Below are 23,340 nucleotides of genomic sequence, written 5' to 3' on the forward strand. Positions count from 1 at the left end.
GTGGCTCTTTGTGGGAATTACATGTTTAATTTAAAAAGTTAAACCAAATCTGATATTTAGAAATGTCATCAGTTCTGTATCAGGTATCAGTACATTCTGCATCAGTCAATAATTCTAGAACTGAATAAACAAACAGATCTTCACAAAAAAATAGAATACTTAGAAGAAGTGGAAGACTACTTACTTAAATTAGCAGTTGGTAAGAATGGATGCACCTGCCACTTGGAAGCTAAAGCACTACAAATTTTGTGGACGTGAGAGGAGCTAAAAAAGGGGCATTGCATACTTCCATCAGTGGCTCCATTCAGGGAGAAAACAGAATACAGCAATTCCAGTACCAACAACAATTTGTAGTTAGTACATAGTAGACATACACTAGATCCTCAGAACCTTTTAGAAGCTCAAAAAACACCAGTGTTAATTAAGTCTAAATGTGCTTCTCCTAAAATCTGTGTTTGTTATTTATGGGCTCCTAACTTTTGACTAGTCAAAATAAATCCCTCCTAGAACTCTTTTTTTCCTTTCTTCTGTAATCAAGATTAAAGCATTCTGTATTATGCAACAGGATTTTAAAAAGTAACTAAGCTTATAAGAGACATTATGTCACCTCAGCAACTACTTTTTACAAGTACTCTGCAAAAGCCAATTTTTAAGATGCACTTAAAGAGTTGTAAATAATTTCTAGACTAGCAACTGGCAATCACATTCCTCTACATTATAATTTCGGAAAGCCATAAAGACTTAAATCTGACAAAGAATCAAAATACAACAGGAGCCCTATGTGAGAAAAACATCTGTTCATAGTAAACTGTTTTCAAAGCTGTTTATGCAAGTGCCATACAAAGAAAGTGGCTAGTGGAAATTAGAATAACCTAGAATTTCAGGAAGAAATACAACAGGAAAAGAAAAAACAAGCAGCTAAAACCACACGTAAGAGGCAGTTATGTGGTCAGCCAGGGAAACAACCACCTTACCTGTCAGTGCCATATTTCTCCTCAGCTCTTTTCCAAGTTAACTGATCTCTATTATTTTTTCTTTGAAGCAGTAGGAAGAAAACTATTCTTGTATTTCTCCCTGTCCAGAAGGTATCTTCCTCCCATTAAGAATCCAAGTCTTACCTACTTTAGTGTTTATATATTCCACCTGTGTAATATGGCATCAAAGAACTGGAAATCCTTTTCTTTGCAGCTTAGAAATGAGTGCTTGAAACAAGCACAGTAGGAGCCCTCCTCCAATTAACATTTACCCAGCACATTCCACCTCCTCATTCCCTTAACAGATGAGTCACAGCCAACAGCTAAAGAGACTGCAAATTAACTTACTAAAGCAAAAATGTGTAAAGTTATGCAGTCATTTGACACATAACTTCATTGAAGTACCTTCCCCCTTGAAATAAGTGAATTTTATTAAAGGCAGAGAGGACCTGTAGAGATGCAGTGTCTTATACTAAGTCCATTGATACACTGACAAAAATCAAAGCTTTCAGAAACACAAGCTCTTCTTTTAAATTTAGTTTTAACATTACAGGCTTATAAAGGTTATCAGACCACTTACAGCCTCTCCTCCTTTTCTAAGAGGCTTACTCTTCTTTTCTAGGGAAAATGAAAAACTATCTTGTCCCTTTGAATAATTACAGATTAGGCTCTTAAGAAAATGCAGGAGAGAAGATTCCATCCTTATCAGGCTATTTCATGCCTTCTCTTAAATGTAGAGCCTCAGAGATAAAACAAACCTCTACCTTAGGCCCTTCTAGAAGGTGAACACTGCATGAAGAGTTTGCCTTTAAACAGCACTTCTGTTATTTTGAAAATTGAGTACTGGAGGACTGGTTAAGCAGTAGGAAATAACTTTAGTATCTGTATTAAAATCATAATTCAATACCTAACACAGTACAAAGGCTTCTCCCTACCTTGACTATTTGGTCTGTCACATCATTCAGTCGAACTCCACCTGCTGGATAATCTTAAAATAAGCCTACAGAAGCTTTCGTTTCACCTGTAGTGATACAACAAAACTGATTGAAAGGGTATCTGACCATAACTTCTTAATGCTTTTCCTTTCCAAAATTCTGTATCACTACTACAATCCAATGATATCTCTGGGTAGAGGTTTTTTCGTTTTGTTTTTTTTCTGGTGGTTGTTGTTTTTTCCCCACACTCCCCAGGTTAAAGGGCTTCTGGTAAGGCAGTTTTATAGGCAGTCATTGCTCAGTATCACAGCTAAGGAAGCAAAAAAGTATGCTTCATTCTTTTCAGCTTTTGATAGTAGAAACAGCAAATGAAGTGTAAATGTAATTTTTAACTAATAGTTAAAGGACCACCTTCAATATTTCAAGTGCTACGAGATAGGTTAAAGAGGAAGCCATAGAATTCCAAAGCAATGCCAATTCCAACAAATACCAGTTCTAATTAGTTAATTTGAAACCTGTATGACCATCTAAGTGCTGCTAGGTGACTCTTCTGTTTGCTGCTCCTTTCAGTAAATCAAGATGGTTGGAGCCAATAATCTTAGAGGTCTTTTCAATCTTACTGATTCTCTGATCATAAGTGAAATACCTGCATTCTGCTAAAGCTACAATGATGCATCCAACCTGGCTTATGGCTCAGCTCTGCTAGTCCTGTTCAGAAACATTTCTGGCTTTGGGGGTGGAAGGAAAACAAACTGAATTTGAGGACTAAGTGAAGGGCAGTAAGCTGAGGTATTTCCGTAACAAAGACCTCAACCTCTTCCTTATACACAAACATTCAAATTTCACACAATAACTGAGAGTAACTTTTCATACATACTTCTCAATTTGTGGATTGAAAAAGTCCACAAAACCCATCATCTGTGTATTTGCAGATATTGTATCTTATAGGATGTCTTAAAATACACTGTCCACCAAGTACTATTTCTTTATTATGATCTAGCATCCTTTAGGAATAACAAAAAAAAAGCAGCAGGGTCATATACACTCAAGACCTGCAAATCATACCCAGAGCAGTGTGTGACACTAAAATTCTGCAAGAGACATTACACTTGAAAATAGTGATTTAATCAAAAGTTGTATTGACTTGGAATACTGCTCAAATATTTCTATAGAAACAAAAAACTAATGCCATTTTACACAGCTGATGATGTAGCCTAGGTAGTAAAAAGCAAAAAACCACCCTGGTTTGCACAGATGATCATCATTTCAAAATGCCATCAAAAATAAGCATGAGTGAAGACCATCTTCACCGAGAAGTTTTATATAAGTTTCAAGACAGCTATTATTTCTGATGAAGAATTATTTTTTTCCTCTGGAAAGGATTCCATCTATTTTTGCCAGATCTCCAAATGAAACTGTTGCAGAACCTCTCTGGGCTGGTCTTGCCTAAGAACAATAAGAGAAGGAAAAAAAGAAAAGGACTAATTTAACATTTAAATATTTTTAAGTTATTGATGCTTCAAAAGATTTTTACAGAAGTACTTTCAAACAGAAAGTAGTTTGGCTTCATGTTACCTGTGATTCATGGAATTTCCAGCCAATCATGTAGTAGATCTGAAACGTGGCAGGTACTGAGCCATCACTATTTCCATACATTTCTGTTAGGACAGGAATAGAAGTGGAAAAAGAAAAAAGGTACACAGAAAATGAGTTGTAAGAAAAGAGAAGTATGATATATTCATACTCTCGGTGAAAGATTTGGGACAGACTGGTGTATCAACATAGTTCAAATCCCATCATTATAATTAAGGTTAAAAATATCTGTACAATAACAGTGTTTTATTGTATTCCAATGTCATTTCAGATTAACTCATTATTTCTCAAACACTTACCTTGGTATATTGCAGCAGCTGCCAACATTGTCTCCCGGTGTAGCAGAGGTTTTCTATTCCAAGAGCAATTACTCTCCCCCATACCTAAAAATATGTTTTAGCTTTAAGAAAAAGAAGATACAGCATATGCCATGAGTTCAGTGTCATGCACTAATAACAGATTTTCACTAAGCCAGAATAAAGCATAGAGTCTTCCAAATCCACTGTCAGAGAACAACTTACCTCAAATAATTTGGTAAGTTTCTTGCCTATAAGAATGCAAAGCCTGTTAATGCCAGTGCCTTGTGACTTACACTTTGTATTGCTAGCAATGATTTCAAATTATTAATTCTTCAGTCTGAGCCTTCATCCATTTAGGTTTTCTAGTATCATTTAGTTTAAGCACAAGTGCTACTGCAGACACACCACTTTTTTAAGCAGATAAGCATCAAAAGATTTTTAGTAAGAAATACAATTCTAATCTCTTTAATCACTTACTACATCTGCATGTTTCTACAGGGAACGGAAGTTTTATTTTCACTAAGGCATTACCTAAGCAATAGCAAGTGATCCAGAGTAAGAAAATGCCCTGAATTCTTACTGTAAGCAACACATGACCACAAATTCATGAATGAGCACTTTACAATCCAGGACAAAGAAAACTAACTCAATTGTGAAGCATCTCAATTGTGGGGTTTTTTTGTTGTTTGTTTTTTTTTTTTTTTTTTTTGGTGTTCCTCAGCAGACTACAATTTGAGGAACAATCTATTTTCATTCCAGAGCAGTTTCCTGAATGTTCTGATAATTAGGGAGGCTCACAGGAGAAGTCAGTATGTGGCATATATGCTTCTGTCTGCCTTTCAGGGCTCTTCAGCAGCTTACACTGAACAGGATGACAAAGAACAGCAGTACAAGGGAAAGAGAAAATTCATAGCACACCCATCTTTGATTTCTACTTCCCAATACAAAACTGCTGACATGTATATTATCCTGAATCACCAGAGATCAGGAAAAAAAAGCAATGCTTCCACTGTTACATTAAGCTTTATTTATTATTTAATTTAACGAAGACTTTTTTTTTTTTTTTAACAATAAGGGTGGTGAACCACTGGCACAGACTGCCAAGAGATGTGGTAGATACCCCATCTCTGGAAATATACAAAGTCAAGCTCTACAGGGCTCTAAGAAAACTGACCTAGTTGAAGATGTCCCTGCTCAGTGCTGGGGGGTTGGACTGGATGACCTTCAAAGGTTCCTCCCAACCCAAATCATTCTATGATTTCACACAGCGAACCTCTTATCTGCACCACTGACAGAGAAAACATTTATCTTTCCACAAAGTATATACTTGCCTTGCAAGTCTTCCATAACCTGAAACAACCCTGGGTAGTTGACCTGAATTTCATCAGTATCCTGAAATAATGGAGAAGCTTAGTTTAAGAACATAGCAAGCTAAAACAGTAGCATTCCACCAGCCTTCAGTGTTACCAGACTATTCATCAGCCACTTCTGTTCAAGCTGTGTATTTCTCAGAACATACTGTCTTAACATTTCTATAAAGTTTTGTTTAGTAGCCCAAATGTAATGAAGTTTTAATTGAAATACATGTTATTCTTGGTTTTAGAAGCAGCAGCAAGAATGTATAAAGTTTTGTCAAGCAGGTCTAATGTTTGCTGACATTTCTCCAAGACCATCCAAACCCTCCTAGGCCAGCAGCCAAAGATACACTTCAGTTGCTTTCATGAATCACCATGAAGCTGAGAACAGAGGCAGTCCAGGCTCTTCAGAAATTTATCCAGTAAGGTGCATGGCATGCAGAAGGAAGCAGTACATCACTAATACCTTAGTAAACAATATTTTTTAATATACCAATAGCTCTGATTTTCTGGACTGCTCTGATAGCTCTGTTATTTATAATTACCACAGTCAGGGTGTTAAAGCCAGCTCTTGACAGTAGATGTCCCAAATCAGAGACAGCAGTGAAGGGTGATACGTGAGGAGAAAATCCCCCTTCTCTCTCCAGCTCTGCTAGCTGTAAAGAGCAGCGAAGCTCATACAGAGTGTCTCCCCCAAACATTGCACCAATGAATACTCCATCTGGCTTAAGAACTTGGTGAATCTATAACACAGGGGAAAAAAATTAATGACTTCTGTTATTAAGCTTATGCAACTACGAAGTTTTTGAGAATGATGTTTTTTTAATGAACTTAAAGCAATCATTATAATAGTTGTAACAGATTTTTAATATTGACTGCGTATGCCCCAAGGCAAGCTGTGCCAAAGTTGTTGCTAACACTGCAAGATAAACAACCTGTCTGAAAAGAAATTATTTGTTCCTAAGAGTGAATCCCCAGAAATTACACTTACAGTCAGGAAACACAAAATGCATTGTGCGAATCTAGGGTAAAACTATTTCCAGTGGGATATTCCTAAAACAATATCCTCAATTAATTTACTTCTGAAAATAAGGTAGATTAAGATAGCTTCTGTTCAGATATACTTTCTCAGAAGAGGGCAGCAAAAACCTCTTTTAATGGCTTGATTTAAGAGAAACGGTGATCTTAGTTTCCAATAGTGATCTTTTGTGTTTCTGAACTCACGGAGTAATGCAATTATTATGTCTAGCCCTACTTATTTTTAATTAGCCAGAACAGCAATAACATGACTAAAACATCAAGGCTGACAAGCTGCTTTCTTGGTAAGGCAGAGCACCCTTCCTACTGAGAAGGCAAATTAATTCATGCTTGCCATCTTCCTAAAGAATTGGTAATGATCCCTGGCTTAGGTATCCAGAAGAGCTCTATTACATACTCAGGCTAACAAGACAGCAAAAGCTTCAAACATTTTACCTTACTGATTTGAAACAAGTCTTTTAAAAGATCTTTTGAAGTATTAATCAAGCTACCTTTTTTATGCTAGTAAAGAAACCTTTAATTGAAATTTAAGTGGTTGAAGGCAGTTTCCATTAGCTAAAACCAGTGTTCTCAAAGTAGGAATTGAGCACTCAAAATAAAAGTTGGCAAGCACCCCAGTGCCCTCCCCTCTGTGTGACATGTCAATTATTTTTACTAGGGGGATAAAAATATTTAAGACTCCACAGAACACTTTAATTCCAAAGAAAATAATGTATTTTTCCCCCAATATTTTACTTGTTTGTTTTCAGGTACTGAAAGCATTCAAATTTCTGTTTTTAGTATTTCTACAACAGTAAAGTAGTCCTGTTCATATCAACAGACGATAGAGTAGCAGTGTAATGACTGAGCAATTTGAAATAAATGGAAAAAAAAGAGTAAATTTGTTAAAATAGTCCTTGCTCTTGCTTCAAAGTTAGCTGATTTGAAAAGTCTTCACCAGTAGGAAAGAGATGGGGAGAAAAAAAAAAAGAAACTGATTTTTGACTTTTTTCAGTAACAGTCTCAGTGTTCTGTCCACAACAAGTGATTGACTAATTTGAAAGTCAAAAAGGGATTAACCGATTAAAGTCATATTTGAAATTGAACAGCTGAGACAAAGATTACACAAGTTCCATAAACCAAGTCTGAAGAAGTTAGATTTAGAGAAGTCTTGCACTACCAGGAGGAGTAAGAGCTAACATGTATCAATAGCATTGCCTCAGGTAGCGATAGGACTGGGGGGAATGGAATAAAGCTGGAAGTGGGGAGATTCAGACTGGACGTGAGGAAGAAGCTCTTCCCCATGAGGGTGGTGAGAGCCTGGAATGGGTTGTCCAGGGAGGTGGTTGAGGCCCCAACCCTGGAGATGTTTAAGGCCAGGCTGGATGAGGCTCTGGCCAGCCTGATCTAGTGTGAAGTGTCCCTGCCCATGGCAGGGGGGTTGGCATTAGATGATCCTTGTGGTCCCTTCCAACCCTGACTGATTCTATGATTCGATGGTTACAGTGTTTAAAGTTGGGACTGTAACATTACGCAAAGGTGGTGTTTCACAGTTATTTATTCCAAACCGATCTGAGACAGTAACATAGTAGAAATATCAACTGATGCTCCTCAAACTGCCAAAAATACTTTTGTTCCTCTTATTTGAGGAAAACCTGGAAGTGCTGACTTTTAGTATTAAGAAAGTTTCTTACCTCTCTAAAAGCTTTAGGAAGGTCATTCACCCAATGTAAACTGAAATAACAGAAGCATACATTTCACAACTGCATATTAAATAAAGTTTAGGGAATGCAAATAACTTCTATGCTATTAAAGTAGGTTACAGAAACCAAAGCAAAAATCTAGTTTCTCAAGCTGCAAAAGTCCTACAATGCATCCCTAAAAGCAATACTGATAAACCAGAAGTTCATACAAACAGTGTTTTTTTTTTTTTAAGCTGAGACTAGTTTGTCAGAATGTAGAAAAGAGAGAAGCTACACATTTTGAAGGAAAACAAAACAGTAAGAACCATCAGGAGAGCATTTTTTCTTAATGCACATATATATAACTATGCAAGTACGTTGCTTATTGCTGTTTAATAGACAAATAACATTTGTATTTTTTTCCCTAAAGTTGTTCTGAGAAGAACATTATTTAGCATGTTTCATCAAAAACTAAAATGTAAATATACTATTAATGCATACCTTAAGCTGCTAACAACAAGGTCAAATGTATCTTCTTTGAAAGGAAGGAATTCTTCATCAGCTACAACATTGATTGTAGGGATTTCAGATTCTATGGCATTTTTCTATTGTTGGGTTAGAAGAAAAATAACATCAGAAACTCAGCTCTTTTGCTTTTCTGTAGTATGGAATTGGAGCACATTAGCATTCAGAAAGCTACTTACTAAAGCATTTTCAGAAAGATCAACTTGAATAAGTTTTTCAACTGTTTCCTGAAATAAAATTTTAGAAAGCAATCAACTATGTAAGTTATTTTAAACATTGACATTAGTTATTTCTTGGAACAATTAATCATGCTTATATCAAGAAGGAAAGAATCAATTTAACACTTGAACAAACAAACAACATTCGAAGCAGAAAGCATTTTCCCCTCTTAACAGAGAACTTAGAAATTGCTCCCAGGAAGAACAGATGAGGTAAAATTAGTGACAGAAAACATGTTCTGCATTTTTGGGTATAAGTTCAGTCAAATATAAACTATGGATCAAGAGCCAATGAAGTATCTTTACTTATGGTGCAGTTCATGAAGGGTAAACTCTTTACAGCTAAGAAAGTCTCCAAAATGATACATCTGTTTAACAATTACATGTGGCCAACAGATTGATCAAAAACACACATCTCCCCACTCAATACTAAGAGTCAACTGTCACACAACAAAGAGTCTCCCTTGCACAACTATCTGTCCCATGAAAAACATACAGTAACAGCCTGCACAACATACACCTTAGGAATATACATCCAGATGTGAGAGGGGAAAAAAAGAGTTACCTCAAAGATTCAGTTGACTGTTTTAAGTTACAATACAGCCCTACTTGACAACAGAGGGATAAATACATACTTATTTTGAACACTTCAAGTATGAAAAGCCAGTACCTTGGTTAAATGCCGAGCTATGTAACCTCTTCCAGAGCCAACATCCAAAGCAAGAGGAAATGTTCTAAGGGACAAATTTAACAACACAGAACATAATCAAGATTGAATATGGTCTAAAACTTAAAACAGTTTTAAGTTTTATCTGACAACTTCTGTATGTCTTTTTGAACTAAAGCCACTAGGCATCCTTCTGTGGTTACACCTATGAGGAAGTGCTGGGAAACACTTGGGGAAGAGTGTCTGGAAAGCTGCCCATCAGAGAAAGACCTTCGGCTGTGGATCAACAGTTGGCTGAATATGAGCCAGTAGTGTGCCCAGCTGGCCAACAGCATCGTGGCCTCTATCAGGAATAGTGTGACCAGCAGTACCAGGGCAGTGATTGTTCCTCTATACTCAAGCACTGGCGAGGCCACTCCTTGAGTACTGGGTTCAGAACACTGAGGTGCTGGAGTGTGTCTGGAGAAGTGCAAGGAAGCTGGTAAAGGGTCTACAGAACAAGTCTTGTGAGGAGCAGCTGAGGGACCTTGAGTGTTTAGTCTGGAAAAGAGGAGGCTGAGGGTAGACATTGCTTTCTACAACTACCTGAAAGGAGGCTGTAATGACGTGGGAGATGGTCTCTTCTCCCTAGTAACTAGCAATAGGAGGAGAGAAAATAGCCTCAAATTGTGCTAGGGGAGGTTTAAATTTGACATTAGAAGCTTCTTTACTGAAAGGGTTTTCAAACTCTGGAACAAGCTCCCCAGGGAGGTGGCTGAATCCAAATCCCTAGAGATGTTTAAAAGATGCAACGATGTGGTGCTGAGGGACACGGTTTAACGGCAGACTTAGTAATTAGATAACAGTTTTACTCGATAATGTTTATGGGCTTTTCCAACCGAAATAATTCTATGAATCTGTGATTGATAAGCTAGCGTTTCTCCTCGAGGGCCACATCCTCTGACCGTGGCTCTGCAACGCAGGGCAGTGTGTGGGACACGAAGCGGTGTCGCGAAGCTTACCTGGTGATGTCAAACACCCTGTCCGCTATCCTGCCGCCGACCTGAAGGGAAAGCCAGCCGGTCAGCGCCGCGGGACATCGCCCCTTTCCCCCTCCCGACTCCGCGCTTCACTGACGCCTCCCCCACCTTGCCGAGGGGGCCGCGCTGAGCCGCCGGCCGCCGCCGTTCGCACCTCCTCACGCAGGTAGTCGCATTTGGCGGGCTCCGCCTGCAGCGCCGCCCAGTTCTTCTGCTTCCGCTTCAGCCGACGGTCGAAGGGGCTCAGCGCACCCGAGCCCGACGACGCGCCGGCGGGAGGAGAAGCGGCAGCGGCCGCCGATCCCCCTGACAAAGCCCGGAACCGCCGCCAGCCGCCGCCCCATCCAGCCCGCAGGACCGGGCGGCAGAGCCCTCTCATAGCTCGCACCGTCACCACGGCCGCAACACCGCCAACCGCCGCAGTGGCCATGGCCTTAGGCACACATACGGCGCATGTGCGAGAAAAGCCAATAGCAGAGCGTCACAGCACCACTTGGCCATCCTTCCGCCGGCTGTGCCGTGTAATTGGTTGCGAGCGGCTTGTCCTGCCGCGGCTACCGTAGTGCCGGCGGAAGTGGTTGCTTCGGCGCGTGGTGGCTTGTAGCTTTGGGCCTCAGCGTGAAGGATTGCGGTGGGAGGTGAGGAATCAGCGGTGACTCTTAACGGTGAGTGAGCCTGGGACAGCCGGGCAGTGCGAGCGGGACTTCTGGTTGGGGGGGGGATTCTGTAGGGCCTCGTCCGGTGCTGGCCTTGGCGAAGAAACGGGAAGCTGTGGCTGGAGCGTCTGCGGAGGCTTTGGCGTTGCCAGGCTGCGCTGAGCTTCTTCCTGTGCCGAAGCTGCTGGTGGCCCTGTCCGGAGCTCGCCACAGTTCTCGCGCTCTTGCTGACTTAGAATCACAGAACCATTAAGCTTGGAAAAGATCTTTTAAGAGCATGAAGGCCAACTGTCAACCCAACACCATGACTCACTAAACTTTATTCCGAAGTGCCATATCCACGTTTTTCAAACATCTCCAGGGATAGTGACTTTACCACTTCCCTGGGCCGGCTGTTCCAATGCCTGAGCACCTGTTCAGTAAAGAAAATTTCCCTGATATCTAATCTTAATATCCCGTGGTGAGATTTCCTCTCACCATGTTGCTAGTTACCTGGGAGAAGAGACAAGCACCCACCTCACTACAGTCTCTTTTCAGAAAGTTGTAGAGATCGATAATGTTTTCCCTTGGCCTTCTCCAAACTAAATAACTCCAGGTCCCTCAGCTGCTTCTTGTAAGCGTTGTTCACCAGACCTTCCCCATCTTTGTTGCCGTTCTCTGGACCCACTTTGGCATCCCAGTGTTTATCTTGTACTGTCTTTGTTGTTCCAAACTGGCGCTTTAAAAGACTAAATACTCTAATTCTATGGGAAGTAGAAGGCTGAGGTCTATCTTACATTGAAGCTGCTTGAGAGCCTGTTTGGGTTTGGTAGGGAATCACTTGAGGCTGTATTTGCAGTTGGTAGGATCTTTTTAGTTGCATATCCATTATCTGAGGAACCTGAGATTTGTGGCCAAGTTGTGGGATTATTTGTAACTCATTTAAATTGCTGTTTGTGCCTGTGGAAAGAGGTTTTAGGTATAGATTAGAAATCTACTCTTGCTTAATTCATTACTTTTTTTCTACACTTACCTATCTAAATCTATGTTAATTTGCTTTATTAATCAGAAGTGGTGTTTTACTTATCTAAATCTGTGTTAATCAGGTTTTTTCGCACCTTGAGTACTGTGTCCAGTTCTGGGCCCTTCAATTCAAGAGAGATGTTGAGGTGCTGGAATGTGTCCAGAGAAGGGCGACGAAGCTAGTGAGGGGCCTGGAACACAAACCCTATGAGAGAGACTGGGGTTGTTTAGCCTGAAGAAGAGGAGGCTCAGGGGTGACCTCATTGCTGTCTACAATACCTGAAGGAGGTTGTAGCCAGGTAGGGGTTGGTCTCTTCTCCCAGGCAACCAGCAGCAGAATGAGGGGACACAGTCTTGAGTTGTGCCAGGGGAGGTATACGCTGGATATTAAGAGGAATTTCTTCACAGAGGGAGTGACTGGCCATTGGAGTGGGCTGCCCATAGAGGTGGTGGAGTCGCCATCTCTGGAGATGTTCAAGAGAAGACTGGATGAGGCACTTAGTGCCATGGTCTAATTGATTGGATAGGGCTGGGTGATAGGTTGGACTGGATGATCTTGGAGACCTCTTCCAACCTGGTTGATTCTATGATTCTATGATTTTTAATCAGAAATGTTTGGGGTTTTTTCCCATGTTGCAGATGTCCAAGTCTTCAGCAGCATCTCAACACCTCGACAGGATGTCATCTCAACAGGAGATTCTGAGCGACGGGCGGTTTAGCCGCATTGCTAGGGATCCCATGTTTTGGGAGATGCCCGAGAAAGAACGCAAAGTCAAAATTGACAAACGATTCCGAGCTATGTTTCATGACAAGAAGTTCAAGATGAAATACACAGTGGACAAAAGAGGTCGCCCTGTTAACTATACTACTACAGAAAACCTCAGGAAATTCTATGCCCTGTCAGAATCTGACTCTGATCTTTCAGAATATGACAGTAAAGAACATACTGAAAAGAAAAGAAAGAATAAAAAAGCTAAACCTAAAGGAGAAGCTGATTCTGCAAAAATATGTGCTGATGGTCTCTCTAAGGAGAAGAGAAAAATAAAGAAACAAGGGGTGGACCAAACATGTGAAGTGGTTACAGAATTAGGTGATCTTAAAGGACGAAAAATTAAATCTCAGTTCAACTTGAAAGAGGACTCTGAGAAAATTGCAACAGAAATTGATGGTTCTCAGAGAAATAAAGGGGGGTTACACAAGAGGGAAAACAAGGAAGGAGATGCATCAGGAGGAAAATCAATTTCAATGCAAAACAAGCAAAAGTCTTCACAAACAAGTGGTAGGAAATCAGTTAAAGTTCTCAGGAAGGACCGGTTCCTAGGAGGAAGCATAAACGAATCAGGTTAGTTCAACTAACAAGCAGATTTTGGCTATACTTAATTGCATGTTTTTGCTTTTGTTTTATCCAGAGAATGTCTTTCACAAGATCAGTCATAAAATCATGGACTGACTCAGATTCAGTGTTACTGAAGAACTGGAGTTGGTCAGCTCTTGATAGAAGCAGTGCTGATTCTTCAGTGTGATTCTGAACATCTATATCCTTTTAATTGTTTGAGTGGAAATTGATGGTTAGTTAGAAAAGCAAAATGTAGGGTAGCATGTACACTATTGTAGTAATCAAACTGAATAGCAAATACAAGGTCTGATACCATGAAGACTTCAGCATATCAGTGCTTGACTGAAAGTGTAAGGATGACAGCATCAAGCCATTAATGTTAAAGGGCATTAAAGAGAGCAGTCAACTTGAAGAAAAATCTTTCTTTATAGTGCTTGTTCACGATACAGCCTCCATTATTGTAACCTAATTTCTGCCTTTTCATTCTAGGCATAGAAATAGAAAACCAGAATAATATCTTACTAGAGTTTGATAATGGAATTGTGGACCTGAAGAGTGATTCAAGTCGGTTAGTCAATCTGAAAAGGCAATACTCACGATTTATATTGTTTGCACTTCCATGATGAAACTTGTTTCCACGTTGTTATACATCTCTGGGGTTCTGTTTCCATATGAGGAAAAAATGATTTTTTTTTTCCTCTTTGTAAAAAATCAATCATAATTACAACATAAAAATAAATACTTAATGTTTATCTTTCAGTATGCACAGACACATGTGATCAAAGTGACATTAGTAAAAGCCAATCTGAGGAAGACATTTCTGCAAGTGATGCTTCTGAATATGCAGAATCTGAAGAAGAGGAGCCAGAAGACGATGGGGAAACTGGTGAGGAAGAGGAGTCAGAAGATGATGGAGAAACAGACAAAGAAGAAGGTAGTGATTCAGAAGATGACGAGGAAAGTGACCATGAGCTTGATTTAGCTAGAGGCATAGGGAACATTGAAACAAGCTCAGATGATGATGAAGATTTGAATGACCTGTTTCCAAAGGAACCAGAGATAGAGCACTCATGGCGTGAGCTAGATAAAGATGCCCCTCATGGAGATGAGGTAACAACACTTTGCATGTAAAAGTTTCTACATGAGAAATTCAGACATGTACACTGTTAAGAGTTCATTATAGACATTCATCAATGAAACGAAGTATTTTTCATAAAGATTTTTCAGCCTTTTAGTTACAGGAAGCAAGTGACAATGAAACTGACTGAGAATCAGGGGCTTGGAATTCCTACTGGTGTCTTACCTTGCCTCCAAGCAGAGGCTCACCTATAGGTAGATAAGATACCTGGAAGTGAAAGAGCAGACAGTATTGGGCTTTTCAGAAATTCCAGAACTGAAGTAGTAGTGGTTTTGTTCACTGATGTTTTGGGGGCTTTTTTCATAGTTTTGGGGTTTTTTTAACATTTTAAATTTAATTCTTGTCCTTTAAGAAAATACGAAAATGAGGTAAGACTTTACAACTGAGCACAAGTAGTGTATAAGAAATCAGTGTTCTCATGTTACAGTACTGGTACTAGTTGCTATTGTTACCAGTGATAGGACAATAACAAAATCCTAAGTGCTGATATAGTCACTACAGTTCTAAATCTGTGATTGGTGCAGTCCATTTTGTGGTGCTGCACTATTCATGTCCTTTTTATCTGCTCTAGTGATTGATGTTTCTGACCTGTGCTTGCTTGCATGATGCAAACTCTTGAGGGAAATGCTGCTTTTATTTTTTTCAGCAGACTTTTTTGCAGACTTCCATTTTTACCAAGGAGAGCTTGGTCTTCCCCCTAGAAATCAGGAATTAAACCTATGAACTTTATGTCTTTTTTTTTTTTTTTCCCTCTCTGTTTAGGTTACAAGTAGATTGGCAGTTTGTAATATGGATTGGGATAGGCTGAAGGCTAAGGATTTGCTGGCTCTGTTTAGTTCTTTCACACCCAAAGGAGGAACGGTATTTTCTGTGAAGGTAAGACCTGACTTCTAAAAGGAATACTGGCTTTTACTGTAAAAAAACTCAAACAACTCTGCCTCTCCCAGTAAGAACTAAGACAGTTCTGTGTAGAACTGAAAGAGATATTGACATGGTAACTGAGAAAGTTGTTGCAATTTCGCCTGCTGTGTTACAAACAAACTTGCTGCTTTTCAGTGGTGAGCATTGTTTTGATAGAGTTAGAGCCCAAAGCTGTTAACCTTTGCTATTTATGACTCCATCTCTAAGTGCTGTTTTTCTAAGATTAATAGTTAAATTCTCTAAGTCTAGTAGAAGGAGACTACATTTTCTTGGCTAGTTTAATTTTTATTGATCTCTGTGATAGATAACCCAATCTTAAATCTGGCATTTTCTGATGCTGTTCAACCCCTTTTACCATGGCACAACACTTCTATTTCACCATGTTTGAGTTAATAATAATAAATTGGTTGAGCTCTGATCAATTATATTTTTCTATTTTTAGTGTCTGCCTCCAGGTTTCTGAGAAGCATTGGTCAAATACCCCTTTCTGAAAAGGGCCACGGTGAAATGAACGAAGCCAGTGTACACTACAATTAAAGATTTACTTTTGTATTGTTGTATTTGTAGATTTATCCTTCGGAGTTTGGAAAAGAGAGACTGAAAGAAGAAGAACAAAAAGGACCTGTGGAACTATTTGATATTCCCGAGAATACCACAGAGAATGACGGGTATTAGCTTTATCTTCAAATGAGAGACATAAAATATCTCTTTCTCAGTGAAAATCCCCATCAGCTTCTGTTTCATATGTTGATTTGTCCTGTGGGATATTTCACAGCTGGCCCTGGTTTGTTGTCAATGCGTTGAATAAATGCATTAGAATAGAACTTGAGAAAATTTGCTTGTCAATAGTTGAGTTCAAAATTTTGTTATGTACCTCATTGGAATAACAAACGGAACAAATCTGTGAAGAGCTTAACATTGCATTTCTCATCTATGAAATGCCATTTGTGCAGTAGACTTCCTTTGTTGCTTACTGACCAAATTTTACCTGCATAATCAACAGGGGCCTTTACTTAGGCCAACAATTCCCAGATTGAGATCTGAATGCCACCAGCAGCTCTGGCTTACTAGACTGAGCTCATCAGGCCTACCACTGTCCAGCCTTCTTGAGACATGTCCTTTTTATTTTCGTTCCCTTTGTTCTGCTTGAAAGTCTTGTCTGTATGGAGCTTGAGAGGTTTTGCTTTTATATTTTTCCAGAATTTCCAGATGTTTGGCAGCCTGGCTGGGGCTACTTTTATATAATACATCCTGCTGGACTGCCCTGTATTTGGAAAATCTGGATGCTTCTAAAAGTGCAGATCCCTTTGAAGAAAGTCTCTAGTGCATCAGAGAAGTGTATGATGAACTTAGAGTGCATTCTGAAGTGAGCTTCACTCTGTGCATCAGGGTGCATCCTGTAGCATTAGATTTAGTGCTTAGTGCTCTCCAGAGCATCTGGAATACAAATCTAGAAATTCAGACATCCCAGAGATACCTCGGAGATACCTGTGCATGTACCCTTCACAGTCAAAGGACAGGACCTCAGCCTTGCAATGTCTCTCCTGAGTCCTTCCACCAACGTATCCACTTCTCAATCTGTTTTCTGCTTTTATATTTCCTCTGCTGTCTCTGTATATGACACCACCACTTCCTGTGGTACTCGAGTTGGTATCCTGATTCTTTCCTCACCACTTGCTTACTTATCGCTGCTACACTGCCTCTTTCTGGTGTGAACATCTGCAATCCTGTCTGTATAGTCTCCTGGTCTCTCATATGTTTTCAACATGTGTCCTTACTTACATATGAACATCCTTTTCAGCAATCTTGTTAAACCAGGATATTTGTTAAGACCTTGATAGGAACTACTAAGTGCTGCTTTCTATGGCCTACAGAGAGGCATAGGGAGATAGTACTCTATGCCCTATACAGACACTCTTAACCTTACAATGCCTGTGGAAAGCACATTAGATACAGAAAGTCTACACCTAGTAAAACTGTGTGAATTAAGAACTTTTTACCTGGGTAAAACTGAATAGATAATGTTTAGCATCTAATCTTATTAGAAAATCAGGAGGGTGTTTAAATGGTGCTGATTTTTAATGAGCTGAAGTATTTAGCAAAGTTGTTAGAGCCAGCTCACTTGATGGTGATGTTTTCACTTTTGCAGGCTTTATAGGGAAAAACTGCGGGAGTATCAATTTAAGCGACTGAAATACTACTATGCGGTTGTGGAATGTGATTCTCCTGAAACAGCCAATAAAATTTATGAGGAATGTGATGGACTGGAATTTGAAAGTAGCTGTTCTTTTATTGACCTAAGGTAACTCCGGTGGTAGTGATGTTTTGATGTGTTGGGTTAGGGAGGGAGAAGTAAAGGCAATTTAAAATAAACTAGAGTAAAGTGTATTGTCTTTATTCTTGAACCAAAATGAGACATGTAAATAATAGTAGGCATCCAGTGAGTTGCTAGCTTTCTGTTTGATTCTTTTTTATTGAGCATTTTTACTGTAATATAGAAAGCTTGAGAGGGTCTCTGCATAGAGAGATTATTCTCAGTGAAATTGGGTGAATTGTTCTAGTTACATCTTCAAACTTTTGGCACAATTAAGTAAATTGGTAGGATTTAGGAAACAAAACCACATACTGCTGCTTTTTAGTTTCATCTTGGGTTGTGGGTTCTTTTTATTTTCTTTCCCCAAGGGTCCAGAATGGTTCTTTCAAGGATTCCTTACTGCAGGGCAAGAATATTGTTCTGTTGTCATGAAGCTGCAATAGATTACTATGCCAGCACTTATGAATGAGCTGGAACCTCTAATATTTCAAAAGTCACATTTGGGAAAGAAAGAATTTTGAATTATAATTATGCTTTATTGTTATTATTTCCTTTTGTTACAAAAAAGCCCCCTATACTGAGCAGAAGATAAATTATTAAATCATAATAAGTTTTGATAGAGGCTGGCTTTGTCTGCTGGGGCCTGTGTTGCAGGCACTCTTAGAAGTCAGCATAAGATAATTTTTTTTTCTTTGAATCATTGTCTAGAGAAACTTCATTTATTTACTTTGAACCATTTTGGAGAAGATAATCTCTCCCCTATGAACTTGTAACTTTTCATGCTTTTAAACATAGGAAGGTAATGTTTTACAACAGACAGCTGCTTAAAATTCTCCAATGTTTTTCCTAATCTTATATTTTGTTAAATATTGATGTTGAATATCATCATCAGATTACATTTGCAATGATTTAAAAAGAAGAAGCCCAACTGATTTTTCCTGTATTGTACAAAGGGTTGAGTTTTTATCTAAATTGCATTGTTACACATGACTTCAATCTTTATAACCTCTTTTTTTTTTTTTCTTTTGACTTGTAATGTTAAAGACATATCAGGATGTTCTGAATGGTTTGGGATTTTTTTTTTTACTGGTTTCCAAATTCTGTTTTACTGACTTTTTTTTTTCTTCTGCATTTTTAGTATTAAGCTTTTGGAAAACGTGATTTTTAAACAAAACCAAAAACCCCAAAGCCAACAAAACAAACAAATTAGAAAATCCCCAACAAACAAATAAAAAAAAAAACCCACAACCAAACCCAACCCCCACCCCCCCCCCCTGAAAAAAACACCCAAGAAATCTTCTGACCCTGCTAACAGTACACTGAAAGTTGAGTTTACTTCCCCAACACAATGATGTTACGCATTGAAAACCTGTGGAACAGCTCTGCAGAAGTCAGACAGTTAATCTTACATGTGTTGAGTACTTGTCCATTTCTTCTGTTTCCTTTTCAGGCTTACCAACTTTTTATTTTAGGAAATTCTTTTGTGCTGATGTACCATATTCATGAAAAGCTCAGATTGTTTATACTATGACATTTTCCAGTGCGTTTGAACAATAACATGTTGTATTTGCCTTGAAGATTTATTCCGGATAATGTTACATTTGATGATAAGCCAAAAGACGAAGCGTCAGAAGTGAACATAGCTGCATATAAGCCAAAGTACTTCACATCTGCTGCTATGGGAACATCAAAGGTATCTTTACAGTGTTTTTGAAGTGCTTTTCTAATTTGTTTTATTGTCAGATTATAAATTGTCTAAGTAGTGGGGAAAAGATTTCGGAGTATCTTCACCGTTTCAAAATAAAGACATCAAACATATTGAAAGACGTTAGCATGTTGATGGAGCTACAAGCTGCAGCTCTATAAATAAGCTTGAGTTTTGGATTTTAAGAGATTTGGCTTGTTGTCTTGAATTAAATAATACATCTTAACCTCACTATACCTCTATTACAAGCTGCACATGGAATTACTTTGTTATTCATAGTTAAATCTTCTTGCCTAAAATTGGTATTCTTTGTGTAGCTCAACGAGAGTCTTTTTGGTAGCAGTGCTAGGCTTAAAAGTTGCTTTCCTCTTTGTCTGATGTCACAGCCAAAACTTCCATCTAGCCATGAAGTGAACCAGACTGGAGAAGTGCTTAGTTGAGGAATAAGTAATTTCTGCTGGATCATTTATCAGTCAGATCTCTTTCACCTTCCAGTTGAGGGTGCAGTTGCACAATCCATGCATGTGTGACTCCAGGAAGGAATTGCTGCTGGAAGAGAGGAGGAGTGGAGTTGGTGGCAGCTTCCACACCAGCATCTGCTGCCACAAGGGAAATTTGGCTTACAGAGGTTTCGTGTTTGTTCATTCTGCTGTTGATGGAACCCTTCAGTGGACGAGGAGACTTCTTTCTTTTGTGTAGTTAAAAGTCCTTGAAACCCCCTGTAGAACATTGCCATTAAATTAATTTTAGTAAATGGTTATCATAGCCAGTTGTTGTAGAGAACTTTAATAACAGGTTTACATTGCTACTTAAATGCAAGTATCAAATAATTTTCTCTAAAAAGACAGACTTAGAATGTGCAATTTTGTGTTTCAGCTTCAACAAATGGCATTCTTATTTTTAAGGTAGATATCACATGGGATGAGACAGATCATGAACGAGTAACATCACTTAACAGAACTTTTAACAAAGAGGAACTTCTTGACATGGATTTTCAAGCTTATTTGGCTTCATCTAGTGAAGAAGAGGAAGAACAGGAGCAAGGTATTTACATTAGTAAATGTTGTCCATAAAGTCATTAGCTGCAATGGTTTTAACACAGGCTGTTTAAATATGTAAATTTTGTATCTTTCAAAAGTGCTTTCAATGTTGTTTTCAGGGAAAACATCATGCTCCTTGTAGAAACTGTGCTCAGGTTCTGCTATGAAAGTAACCTACTTTTCCTCCAGAGCTAAACATCTCCAAAAGTGGCATATACTAGATTTTTGTCCATGACCTAAAGGTGGAGGGAAATTGGTGGTGAGCACATGGATATTTTTTGTTTGCTCTTTTCAGTTAGGAAATAAATAGATTCATGACGGAATAGTGACAAATTAAGAGAAGCTAACACTTTTAAAGATTCATAAGTTAGGCATTTAACACGGAAGCTGTAGGAGTTTCTTTATACATGATAAGAAATCATGTACAAATTTTTAAATACAATTGAGAATCATTATGCAAGCCTGATTCTGATTCCCTAAATAAATCGTATGACTAGTATGGTCCCCAAATTACTACATTCTTTTTGAAGGCAGAGTGTGTTAGCTGAATTTGGAGTTACAGCTGACTTAGAAGATTCCTTAGTGAGAATTTGACTGAAGTGTCATCACCCTAGCTTGAAATCAGTTTTTTGGTTTTCATTTCTGTGTTGCAAAGTCTTTTTATCTGGTGTGTTTGATAAAGCCAAGTATAATGGTTATAATTTCAGTGCCTTCAAGTAGCGAGATCACAGTTGATTTAAGTCATGGCATTTTATTTATTGCTGATGTGATAAATCTGCTCACGAAAATTGCTTTTCATCATACATTTGAATGATTTATCTAGAGAATGTGGTAGCTTTTCTGTTCATTCAAAAGAAGAGGACTTGGGGGTACTGGGGGATGAGAAGCTCAATATGAGCCATCAGTGTGCACTTGCAGCCCAGAAAGCCAATCACATCTTGGGCTGCATCAAGAGAAGCATGTCCAGCAGGTCGAGGGAGGTGGTTCTCCCCATCTTCTCCACTCTGGTGAGACCCCACCTGGAGTACTGCATCCAGTTCTGGAGCCCCTGTTACGGGAAAGATATGGATGTCCAAAGAAGGGCCACAAGGATGGTCATAGGGCTAGAGCACCTCTCCTATGGAGACAGACTGAGACAATTGGGGTTGTTCAATCTGGAGACGAGAAGGCTCTGAGGAGGCCTTTCAGTATCTTAATGGGGCCTACAAGAAAGCTGGGGAGGGACTTTTTAGGATGTCGGGTAGTGATAGGGCTAGGGGGAATGGAGCAAAACCAGGTAGGATGTTAGGAAGAAGTTCTTCACCAGGAGGGTGGTGAGAGACTTGAAGAAGTTGCCCAGGAAGGTGGTAGAAGCCCCATCCCTGGAAATTTTTAAGGCCAGGCTGGATGTGGCTCTGAGCAACCTGATCTAGTGTGAGGTGTCCCTGCCCATGGCAGGGAGGTTGGAACCAGATGATTCTTGAGGTCCCTTCCAACCTTGACAATTCTATGATTCGTTCAGTGCTGAATGAAGATGTGCTGCCTTCTGTGAAGTCATGAGTAGCACTGGTAAATTATTAAATTGTAGGTGATCAGGAGTTATCCTAATGACTGAACTCCTGAATATCTGCTTTCTGGATAGGAGCTTGCACATCTTTTAAATTTCCTACGTTCTTCTTTTCACAGCACCTTAACATTTCTTTGTCAAGTCTGAAAATACCTACTTTAATCTCTTAATTTCCGAGATAAAATTATTTTCAACAGAACTGGGGTGCTTCCTTTTCAGAGGAAAGTTTGAAATGTGAAGTGTTTAATGACTAAATGAATTAGATGTATGTTAATAGAGTGTTTTGTCCTTTTCGTGGCCCTCTATACTTCTACTAAAGTCTCTTCAAGACAAGGAGATACTGAAGCACATGCCTTAAAAATGTGCTTGATGGGATGGCTTGGGGTGTTGAATGCACTCCAGACCTTAAAAGGTCTTGATGGAGATGTAGGTTGTACAGAACTTCTTCACTCCAGTAGTAACTCTTCTTGGGCAACCAGGGGAACATGTTTTGGTGGAGAGAAGCTATGCTGTGAGCCCTCTGATAATCCTTAGCTATAGGTATTACACAGTGAGGAAAAAGGTAAGCAGCAGAACATATTTAAGGAGTCTTTAGACTGTAGTAGTAACATCATTCAAATGCCTTTTGGGTTGTGTACCTAAGAATATAAAAAGAATGTCATCTAACTTCATAACATAGGTAAACTTGTGTGTGGTGCAGCAACATGTAAATTCCTGAATTACCTTGCTTGTTTTCACTCTAAGAGTCCATCTGCTGTTAATAACACATGTAGCCTAAATTACAAGGCAAAGAAAATTTCATTAAACCTTAATGGAGTCTTTGAAACAGATGTTAAAATTGATTTATACTGCAGGTTGTTGCGATCAGAGATGAGTTTGGAGTGTGCAAAAAAAATGTTACAGATTTTTCTGGTTACGGAGTTGGGAAATCTGGCAGTGAACTCAGCTTGGCAATATCTTGGCAGGGCTAATGTCCATTTGTTTCCCATCCTGCACAGAAACAAACTTCTTAACTGCTCCTCTGAGCTTTGGTTTCTCCAGTAATGCTTAGTAGAGTATCTCTAAGTGGGAGCAGTAGGTGCAGAAAAGAGCATCTTCTTGTAGTGATAGGACAAGGGGGAATGGTTTCAAGCTGTTAGAGGGTATATTTAGACTCGATATTTGGAAGGAAGTCTTTACAGTCAGGGGGGTGAGACACTGGAACAGATTGCCCAGGAAGGTCATGAATGTCCCCTCCCTGAGGGTGTTCAAGGCCAGGTTGGATGGGGCCTTGAGCAATCTGATGTAGTGGAAGGTGACCCTGCCCATGGTGGTCTTTAAGGTCTCTTCCAGTCCAAACAATTTATGATCTATAAGTGAGCAAGACTTCAGACTTCTGAAAAAGTAAGCATCCATTGT

General features: G+C 39.2%; 2 protein-coding genes across 2 annotated transcripts in view; one reads left to right on the top strand and one right to left on the bottom strand.

Annotated features, from left to right (window-relative positions):
- Positions 1 to 3,191: 3,191 nt before the first annotated feature.
- NDUFAF5 (NADH:ubiquinone oxidoreductase complex assembly factor 5) lies at positions 3,192 to 10,714 on the bottom strand. The gene is made up of 11 exons (XM_054383746.1): positions 10,439 to 10,714; positions 10,267 to 10,307; positions 9,269 to 9,332; positions 8,560 to 8,607; positions 8,357 to 8,460; positions 7,868 to 7,907; positions 5,702 to 5,899; positions 5,133 to 5,193; positions 3,802 to 3,885; positions 3,485 to 3,567; positions 3,192 to 3,355 (listed from the first exon to the last, which is right to left on the bottom strand). The coding sequence occupies exons 1-11, from the start codon at positions 10,712 to 10,714 to the stop codon at positions 3,269 to 3,271; spliced, it is 1,086 nt and encodes a 361-aa protein (XP_054239721.1). The 3' UTR covers positions 3,192 to 3,268.
- Positions 10,715 to 12,581: 1,867 nt separating this feature from the next.
- The window catches only part of ESF1 (ESF1 nucleolar pre-rRNA processing protein homolog), a 32,260-nt gene continuing 21,501 nt past the window's right edge, over positions 12,582 to 23,340 (top strand). The window contains exons 1-7 of the mRNA XM_054383532.1: positions 12,582 to 13,284; positions 14,039 to 14,388; positions 15,179 to 15,292; positions 15,905 to 16,005; positions 17,487 to 17,639; positions 19,230 to 19,344; positions 20,262 to 20,400. Of these exons, the coding sequence (XP_054239507.1) occupies positions 12,582 to 13,284; positions 14,039 to 14,388; positions 15,179 to 15,292; positions 15,905 to 16,005; positions 17,487 to 17,639; positions 19,230 to 19,344; positions 20,262 to 20,400 (1,675 nt within the window). The remainder of the gene's footprint in view (positions 13,285 to 14,038; positions 14,389 to 15,178; positions 15,293 to 15,904; positions 16,006 to 17,486; positions 17,640 to 19,229; positions 19,345 to 20,261; positions 20,401 to 23,340) is intronic.

The sequence above is a fragment of the Indicator indicator genome, chromosome 9, assembly GCF_027791375.1.
Source record: "Indicator indicator isolate 239-I01 chromosome 9, UM_Iind_1.1, whole genome shotgun sequence".
NCBI classification, from domain to species: Eukaryota; Metazoa; Chordata; class Aves; order Piciformes; family Indicatoridae; genus Indicator; species Indicator indicator.